General features: G+C 37.8%; 1 protein-coding gene across 1 annotated transcript; it reads left to right on the forward strand.

Moving 5' to 3' along the window:
- Positions 1–8,109: 8,109 nt before the first annotated feature.
- LOC149218837 (transcription factor TCP8-like) lies at positions 8,110–10,334 on the forward strand. Its single transcript, XM_089384160.1, has one exon. It carries the CDS (start codon positions 8,650–8,652, stop codon positions 9,706–9,708), a length of 1,059 nt encoding a protein of 352 aa, XP_089240286.1. The 5' UTR covers positions 8,110–8,649; the 3' UTR covers positions 9,709–10,334.
- The last annotated feature ends 440 nt before the right edge of the window (positions 10,335–10,774 follow it).

Below are 10,774 nucleotides of genomic sequence, written 5' to 3' on the forward strand. Positions count from 1 at the left end.
TTGTGAGGAACTTGAAATTGTGATCACACACTTAGCATACTTTGACAACACGAAAACACAAACCAATGAAACAACAAGACAAAGCATTACCCTTTGTGAGACTATCCTAAAACAAAGGGTGAAAAGTGTGAAACTTGAGATAGACTTTAAGATGGTCATGATGACACTTGTGCGACAATGTTTAAAACTTTGTGTATAAGTGTGATAGGTGTTTACACGGTTAGGAAAACTTGTATACACAAATACCAACCTTCGAGGTCACCAGAAATGTTCACAAACATGACATGACAACCAAACATGCCAAAAGACGACAATTGATCCAAGACGGGAAAGGGAGCAAGACACTTAGAGAAAACACATGGAATAATTTTTAGTGCTTGCAACCATGCATGTCATTGAAGACATAATGATACGACAATGATAAGTGGTCCTTCATGCTACATTAAGAGGTGTATTTCAAAAACATGTGCTTTGTTTTCCATACCTACCCTCCAAAGGGTTATGTATCAGATGGAGTCTTCATGTGGTCTTGATCTTCTATCTTACCCTGGGTTCCTTGGTCTCCTTATGTTTTCTCCTCAACTCCTTGAGAGTCATCTAGCATGTCATCCATCTTCGTGGCCACCAAGAGACAAAATTGTGTAGTTTAAGTGGGCAGTGAATGTTGCAGGATGAGGCCCTAGGAGGACACATCCATGCAGTTTCAAGAGGCAAGGTGGACTAGGCAGCTGAGATGCCTGAGGGACAAAATTGTGCAGTTTCTGGAGACGATGGTTTTCATCTAAGGGAATGACATTGAGGGAATCCATTGTGTAGTTCTGGATGCCAAGGGAAGTTGGGATTTCTATGCAGTGCACAGTTCCAACAGACAAGGGAAAATATTGAGGGTTTCAAATGCAAAGAGTGAATTTCAAGAAATATGGATGAGGCTAGGTTGCTAGGGAAACTCCGGAATTTGGCTAAGTGTGGGATCAGTGGAACCAATGTGAACAGTGATAGAAATTAACTACGATCACACACTTGAAAACTTATTGATACAACATAGACCATCCAAAACATATAAAAACATACTTCGCTTAATGCAACAACCTTTGTGGCAGCTTACCACAAGTGTGGCTTCGATGATAGACTTTGGGAGGATAAAGGTGACACTTGTGCAAGAGTGCGTGAAATGAGTGCGGAACATGTTTATGTGATGAGAACCCATTCTCACAAATATTTCCCCTTGAAGCAAAACAAACATCCCTTTGCATGATAAGCGATAATCCCCATGCCCAAAGATGACACATACTATATAAAGATAAAATTGTGAACAACTCTTAAGATCGAAAAAGGAAGCTTGAGATCATCAGCTTACCAATAAGTGACTAAGGAACTATCGATCGTAGGATCCACAGTAGGCTCTGAAATTTGAGTGCAGGCCAAAATTTTGGAGGGTGTTATAGTTGCTACAACATAAAACAATTAGAAATAAAACCTCTAACAAGCTCCTAATACAAGAGCCACAGAGAGGGTTTAATCTAACAATAATAGCTCCACAATTCCACACTACATCACAATTCGACACAACAACATATGAGGGTAGACCTTTAGAGACATGGATTCTCCCCACAACCTAGGAATAAAGACGCCCAACATAGATTAGCCACAGAGTTATTCAACCAAGAGAGATAGTAAACTTGCATCTCCAAAATGGATCCCTAGGAACGAGGAATTCCAAAGATAAAAGAAAAATATCTTTAGTGAATGCATGAAGCTGTGTTACACTTTTGGGCCAAATGCGGTGAGGAAATTTCAAAATTTTACTCTTTTATCAAATTAAAGCCCTCAAAATTCATAAAAGAATTACAAATTTTGATTTGGAATAAAAAGACAATTTGTGGAGAACCATATTGTTGTCCTAATGATATTTTTTTCAAAAGAATAGTGTCATATAATATGTCAATTTTTTATTAAATGAAATGCTTTTCCTTGAAAATTTTCACAAAGCTTAACAAGTATGTGTGTGTTCACTTAACATAACTTAGTCTAAAATGCATACTTTTTAATATATATATATATATATATATATATATATATATATATATATATATATATATACACACACACACAAAAGGGAACTAAGTTGTGCATATTAAAACTTTATTTTTTTATGCAAAATTATATTTTTAATTATTTTTTGAATTTGGTGAATTAATATTTGAATTGCATTTTTGAGACACGTTATCATGTAAGATATTTTTCTAATATTTAAATAAATTCAAAAACCAAGATTTCCCTTTTGAAGAGGTCTAATAGATGAAGATGGTGGTATTTTTTAAAATCTTTTTGTTTTGTATATTCTATGTTATTAATTTTTCATTGAGCCCCTATCCAAAACAATTTCAAGCATAATGTTTAAAATAAAATAGATGAAAAATATGATATGAATTCAAAAATGTCAAACTCATATGTCATTGCATAGAGGATTCCTTCATGAATCCAACATGATCAACTCCGCCACCTAATGACAAATATTGTCTTAAGTCTACTAGGCTACAAAATGGTTTTATAGGGAAATATGCAGAAGGGGAGCTAAAACTTTGCTTTTTAAGGCTCTTATTAGCTCAATCGAGCACTTAAAATGCTTGATCGGGTGTTTAAGCTAAAAATTCAAATAGCTCAATCGAGAGTTTAAGAAACCCTCGTTCAAGCCCTTAACATGGTTAAACAATGGCTTGATCTAGCTTGAAGGCTTGATTGAGCCACATTTTTTAATTATGTGCCCATGATGTATTAGCAGGAAATTTCAAAAAAATGGCTTGATTGAGCCCCCTAACCTTGAGTTACAGACAAGCTCGATTGAGGGTTTGTTTTAATGCTCGATCGAACAATCTTTAAGCCCTCAAATAACTTGATCGAGGGCTTAAAGATTGCTCGATCGAGTTGTTTTCTTTCACCTACAATGTGCCCTCACTTTCCAAAATGTGTAACCCAACTCCATGCATAGACTTAAAACACCTCAAGTTGGCCCCCTGAGTACTAGCTCCAAACAAGGTTACTACTAAGGAAAAATAGACCCATGCTCACCCTCTCTCAAGCATGTGAAACACCCTCCCCTTTACAAATAGAAAATGATAGAAACTGGTCTACCTAAGCATCATACCAATAGATACAAAACAAAGAAATTAACCAACTAAAACTATCTATAGAGAATATATTATACCATACATAAGCCTAGACCGGGGCATTCGAGACAGTAAAATGAAAACTAAATTTGGGCAGAGAGATTGTTACCCAAATAGAAGAAAACCCCAAAAGTTGCATGTAGAGAGAGAGGATTTGACTCCTAAACATCAGTGTGAGAATAAGGCTTAGTACCAAAGCTCCATCATAATTGTTCAGATGGGGTTTGACATTCCTCCTAAACCCCTGTATCATAAGAACAAATTCCTCCACAATAACTATGACATTGACAAATTGCAAGTCACAAAGCTCAACGAGGGTGGGTAGTAGTTGTGCCGCTTAGCGAAACCAATGCCAAAACCTTCACATACCCTCCATTCCATATATCCGTAATTGAACCAAAATCCTTAACTCTTTGCATGTGGCTTATGATATTCATTCTCAATCAACTCAAAGTGGTGGGCACGGATCCTCACCTAACTATTAATCTAGTAACAAACCCCCTTACCGGGGAATGAAATTTCAAATATGAGAACAAATAATAATTTTTAAGTGTGGTTGATGGACTTATGTCAACCACACTTTAGTCGAGTAATGAGTAAGGAAGTGTAGGCCACTCCCTTTGAATATTTTGATGTGACATGTTTGCCTATATAAAGTGATTATCTACCTTAATTCCTTGGAATAGCAAGTAGATCAGATCAGATTAGTACAGCTAACTACATTAAAAAAACTCTTTCAATAATAACACCAACTAAATAATAATAATAAACCTACCAATATTTAGATTGATCTGAATTTAGATCCAAAACACCAATTGCAATTACCACTAAAAGGTGACGTTTACTGCAATACCAACAATACCAAAAGCTAACTATAGCATGCATGCACATTTAGCCCACTTCTAAATTGAACCATTTGTTGTGTCTAAATTGAACCATTTCATGTGTTTAAAAGGAGATGGAGAAGGCATTTAAGGAGGTAGGAAAGTGAAAGAACTCATGAGGACAAATTCAATGTTAGCATCAGAGGGAGGTTCTCTAGCTCTGGTGAGTTTTTCCAAGTCCTGCATTCTGATTTCCACATTCCTGTGCTAGAACTCATCCTTCACTAGAAAGGAGAAATCCATATTACTTGGATCAATGGCCGGAGGGTAGCAAAACACATCTCTACTCTGACAGCGTTTATCATGCAACCTGCATCTTATGTATGTCGAACTTTTAGAGTTACCGATTCTTTCCGTTTAGTGCATAGAAAAGTTGTATTGATTCATGCCTCCACAGGCGGAACGTTTACTGAGAAAATTTCGTACCCTTACAGAGGAAGCGACCATAGAAAACCGGGTTTTATTTCTCGTTTTTACTTTTGGGAACCTTTTGGGACAGGAACGGTTTTTGCCTACCCTGATAACTATAGGATCCAGCATTATAAAATAGTATTTTACTGTGGATTTCATAATATTTTATAAAACATGTTTATATAATTTGGGATTTTATAAAACATATTTATATAATTTTGGTTTTGAAAAGATCTAGAAGAGTTATTTTAAGTGAAGAGTGAAATTGGTAATTTTTTTTTTTGCTTGTTAAGACTAACCTACGCACCCATGGGGATTTGAACCGGTGACCTATCGCAAGGAGTGCTTTAACAGCGCACCCATTCACCGTCAATCCAAAGCCCCGTGGGCAAAAGATAGGGGCACGACAAGCTACGACCTTGCTCGGGATCAAACACAAGACCAGTCCGTCATGACGAGGCCAACTTTACCACTACGCCGCCTCCACAACGTTAGAGTGAAACTGGTAATTAGAATAGTTTGAAAATTTTATTATAATTTAATGGTCAAACCAACAGTGAGGACAGTGATTTCTGGCTGCTATTTGCAAGGGCATGCTGACTCATCGCCTTTATTCCAGAAAAACCACCCACGCTGACTCATTGTTTTTATTCAAGGAAAGCCACGCCACCTAGAATAACCCACTAGTGATCCATAAGGAGTAGGCTTTCACTCCTTCCAGAAGCAGACTAGCTCTTAACCAAGCAAAAGCAATTTTAGAGCATACTCCAGGCCTGAATTATTTCATACTTATACATACCAAAATTACATAATAGTTTATATAACAGATTTATTTAATTTGGGTTTTTGTTTAGGTTCTTTTTTAGTTATCTGTTACCTAAATTGTACCTTTTTTTTCCCAATATTTTTATTACTATTTCATAATCCACTAAAAATATCTTCCAAGTCCATATCCAACATTCAGACCATATCCAACATTCAGAGAAAAAATACACTGTTGAGATTATTGTAAATCGGTTCCAAACACCAAAACTCCAGAAACTAGAATTGATAATAACACTTCATAAAAATTTATGATGTTATTTTTAGTAACTAATAGAACCAGTAAGTGAAATAACAGCGTGTTTGAGATAAATTTTAGCATAAACATTTAACTGTACAGCCTCATGAATCTGTGAGACACTATGTCTATAGTTGGAAAAGCAAGGGGCTAAATCGAAATAACTGTCACCAAGAATGACAAAAAAATTTATCCGGGAATCAGAAAAATGGATTAAAACCATTGTAGAGTAATAAAAATGGCAATGGGTCGATTAAAGGAAGCGCGACGCCATTGACTCGTCTGTAAAAAAGAATGGTAACACACGTGGAAACGTCAATCTGATAACTGCGCACGCCTGAATTGTACATCCTCTCATTCACGTGGATTCAGAAATTCCCATGCTCAGACGCCACACACTTTTAACATCTACCGTACGTACATTCATACAATCGATGCGCATCTGGACCGTCCCATCATGAGTTCCGCTCTTGTAAGTGGGGTTATAGTTCATCAGGCTACAGGATTCCATCGTGTTTTTGTGTGATTCCTGCTCCTCTGATACGAAGATCGGTAACTCTGATGCTTGGTTTTGTTTCTTTCTAGACTGCATGGAAAAGGGTGAAAGTCGAAGGTTCATAACAGTGATTCCCCCACCCCCTTATTTTTACTATGCTTTAAAATTAATAATTCTGTCACTGGAGCAGCCCATTAAAGTAATTTATTTTGCTGATTGATCTGGAAGAGAATTAAGGTGTCTGATATGCTTTATCCCAAAAGAATTTTGACAAAATAAATCACACTGAACGAGCATGACAGAAATCCTAGCAAGCATAAAAAATTATAAGCTGCCCGTATTTTCAGAGTGGAGCCGAATTTCGATCGGAAACATGCCGGAAAATGGTTCTGCGTTTTGAATAACGTGCGAATTATATCTTCCTAATAGACTTGATGGGAATTTGATATTTTCAATTAACGTGCGAATTATATCTTCCTAATAGACTTGATGGGAATTTGATATTTTCAATTGGAGGTGTCTATGGAGGCAGAGGAATTGCTCGGATAGTCAAAGGTGGGAGGAATTTCAGAAAAAAAATTAAAAAATCTTTATAGGCAGTGTTTGAATCATGTTTCTGATAGTGAAAATAGATTCAGCACCATCAAAAACATCTATGGCACCTCAAATTATGAATTTTGACAGATTATAATTGGATATAGAAAGATCCTGGCCGGATTTTTTTAAAATATGACCGAAATTTCCATAACTTTCAGGGCAAAAAAACATAATTGTTAGACTACGGCTTTTCAATCAGTTGTGCAGTTATTTTATTGCATTTATTTTAGTTAACTCTCTTTGACTTCACAGACATTAAGAAAATTTATTCTAATTAAGTCATCAAACTATCAATGAATACAGTTACCATTGACTGCTATTAGCAAATGTAGGTTGATTCCTCATGCTTATTCAAGAAAAACTAGGCTACCTAGAAAGAAACCCGCTATCTGCAAATGCGGCTGATTCATCTTCCTTAACAATAAAAAAAAGGGAATATGATATTTTACAATCAGTTGCAGTTAGTTTATGGGAATATGATATTTTACAATCAGTTGCAGTTATTTTAGTTAGGAGTTGTCTATAATGCGACCTTTTGGAGATTCCGGTGACGGAATCCGGCAGAAGAAATTGAGGTTAAATCTTGATTTGTTGTAGTTAAAATGGTTTTTTAACTGCATATTTGGATTCAGCACCTGAAAAACCCCTGGGACGCTTTCATTGTGCAGAAACTAGCTATCAAACTTGCGATTCCAATAAATTCCTGCCGGATTTCTACCAAAAAAAACCCGCCGGAAAGACTTTCAAAAAGTCGCGTTATAGACAACTGCTTTTAGTTAACTCTCTCTGACTTCATAGACATTGGGAAACTCTATTCTAACTCAGTTGTCAAACCATAGGTAACTACATGGATAATTGACTGCTATCAGCATATAAGTAAATGTAGGTTGATTCATCATTTTGATTCAAGAAAAACTAGGCTAACCAAAAAAAACAGGCTCTCTGCAAATGTGAAGCTGATTTATCTTCCTTAATTAAAAAAAACCATGCTACCTGGGATTACTCAGGTAATCCATAACAAAACAGACTTAACAGACTTGATACCTTTAAGTGTTGAGTCATTAAATTATTAAATCATAAACAATTAAACTATTTTTTACTTCCAAAGAAAATTAACCCTTAACGAAACCGGAATAGTAAGTCATACCCAATGCACAATTCACAGAAGATAAGCAAAATGGCAATTCAGCCTGGAATATATCTTGAGCAGTTAGTGGTCGTAATATGGCAATGCAGCCTGGAATATATCTTGAGCAGTTAGTGGTTGTAATGGCGGTTTGGAAGGGCAGATTGGAGATGAGGATCCAACGTCAAGAGAGCGTCACTGTGGGTCCAGAGAAATAAATAAAGTTTCTTTCCGTTTACCTTGACGGTTGAGCATCCAATGTCCATCTTCATATAGTGACTGACTGGTGCCTGGGCACGGGAGAGGCTCTGCCCGTTTTTGTCCCTTCTCGCTATCACCGCAATCGAATATTTGAAACGCCTGCCCTATGCCCTATCCTATCTGATAGAGCCGTGAAAGTGAAGCATTGATTTGTATTATATTGTACTGCGAAAATTTTACCATAATGTTCCTTGTTTATGGCGGGGTTAGGCGAAGGGTCCGAGAGACAAGGCTAAGAAGAAGGTAGGGTCAGAGTGAATAATAATCTGAGATTGGAGGAGAAGCCTACGGGGTGGAGGCAGGATATGAGAGGCGCGATTTCATTCCGGCATTACACTTGGAATTAATTCCAGTGGAACAATCGAAGAAGAAAAATACCATCAATAAATATATAGCGATGTCAATGAAGCATATTCAGTACCGTTTTTCATATTCAGATTGGTATGAAGGCAGTGGCACCACCACCTTTCAAATTCGATTTCCCGGGTATCCAGCTAGAAACCATCTGCGTTGAACTCGCCGATGGCAAATCTTCTGACATCCGGCCGCTATACCAGTATCTTCAAAATATCGTTCCCTGTAACAGTACAGGAAGCTGCAATATTTGTTTACAATATTGATCATATCTGCAAGCGATACATGCAGCAATGGATGCAGAAAGAATAGGGTTGCAGGGATCGTCCTCAATAGCAGAAGACCTAGAAACAATAAGCGGTGGGCCCATTTCATCCTCGTGCACGGGCAATGATTTACAGGGGACTAACCAGCAGCGGATTACGAAGAAAAAGTCATCTTGCAAGGATAGACATACAAAAGTTGATGGTAGGGGACGGCGAATTCGAATGCCAGCGGCTTGTGCAGCTAGAATATTTCAGCTGACTAAAGAACTCGGGCATAAATCCGATGGGGAGACCATACAGTGGTTGTTGCGACAGGCGGAGCCATCGATCATAGCGGCCACAGGCACAGGTACGAGTCCAGCTTCGGCTGCAGCCATGGCAGGGTCTATTGGAGGGTTGGGCATAAATGTACTGACCGACTCACCACATGGGTCGCTGGGACTCACAGTGCGGGGCTGTGGTCATGGCGATATTATAATGGAAAGAAGGTCATTGTTGCAGGGAGCTGGGGTTCACGAAGCTGTGGGCCGGTATCAGAACGAAGGATTCGTCCAGAAAGGCATTCAATTAGGTCACATGCAGCAAGATGCGGAACCATCAGAGCGGAGGGCGCTCAGTGTTAATTTGTCTGTTGCTTCGAGGCATTTCTCTATGCAGCAAGAAAACCCTAGCGAGGGTTTGCCCCACATATGGGCCGACTCGCCCATGTATCGGATGACACCACCACCACCTGCATCGATACAGACGGGAGCCGGTAATCTTACTTGTTCGAATCCCATGACGCCGTTAACGACCTACATGTTACCTAGCGCCTTGAATCGGATGCCCGGAATGAATCTGTCGGGACTCGAACTGCAGACCGGCCACATGGGCCACATGCCTCTGAGCGCCATGCTTCAGGGATCTCATCATGAGCAGCATTTGCTGGGTGTCCAGACCGCAGGCGAAGGCCAAATTGGAATCATCGCCTCAAACAGTGCGTACAACAACTTAGTGAGGTCCATTACACAAGACTACCAACATCATCATCATCATTATCCCCACGCAGCTTCTGGACAAGACCATAGCTATGATCAAAGCCAGTAATAATGAAACAGAAAGTATACTATCTTCAATCAGTTCAATAAAATACTGAACCTCTTATCTCATTTTGTGTTTGGCTCCCTACAAGCGCTTGGGTATACAGAACCTGATGGGAATATCAATCCAAGCAAATTCAGGAAAGAAGCAGGAAAGACGCCATTGATTGATGGAGGACATTCTTCAGACAGTTGCGCATATTGTTAGGATCACAAAGCACTGAGAGAAAGTGATGGTGTAGCTGAGTCAGGTTTATTCTCACAACGCTAACACACATTCCATATGCATATATGCAATATCACTTTGTGGATCTCATCTGTGCATTAACATGGCTAACTTTGGAGAAATGAAGAGGCAACCAGATTATTCACGGAAAATGTTGAATGTACTGATTATTCAACCCATGCATTCAGGTACTTTTGACTCTTAGGTTTTTGTTTAATTATATGAGTATATGCAGATCTAAGACATAAATGATATAGATCTTTCGAAAGGAAACACAGAGTCCATGGGGTGTTTAATACCACCACAGATTTTTCATGGAAATTAATGTCTAAATATAAACACTCTTTTTTTTATTCCTTCCAAAAGAAATTTAATTTTATTATGACGAAATAAAATCACATTCTGCAGATACATCTCTAGCATGTATTTATGTATGTAAATCTGGTAGATCTATCCGAAAATAGCAAATAATTATGGGAAAACTGTTGCAAGAATAGATATTCTTATCTAAGTGCAAAACATTACTAAACATTTTTATAGGTTTTTTTAACTTTTGATTTTAGACGATGAGTGAAGTGTTTGCACAAAAATTTAGACATTTTAACTCTGCAAAAACACACTCATATAATTTTTTTTCTTTTTCTTTTAATCCTCGATGATGGGTAATAGATAAAGTGTTACCCAAAAATTTAGACATTTTAACTCTGCAAAAACACACTCATATAATTTTTTTTCTTTTTCTTTTAATCCTCGATGATGGGTAATAGATAAAGTGTTACCTAAAAATTTAGACATTTTAACTCTGCAAAAACACAGTTTGGTGAAGTGAAGTGTTCACCAAAACTTT

The sequence above is a fragment of the Pinus tabuliformis genome, chromosome Q (genome assembly GCF_031772625.1).
Source record: "Pinus tabuliformis cultivar Carrire ecotype Pingquan chromosome Q, CPIR1, whole genome shotgun sequence".
Lineage (NCBI taxonomy): Eukaryota > Viridiplantae > Streptophyta > Pinopsida > Pinales > Pinaceae > Pinus > Pinus tabuliformis.

Bases quoted from the DNA above. Each gene is read 5' to 3' on its own strand.
- LOC149218837 (XM_089384160.1), top strand. From the start codon at position 8,650: ATGGATGCAGAAAGAATAGGGTTGCAGGGATCGTCCTCAATAGCAGAA.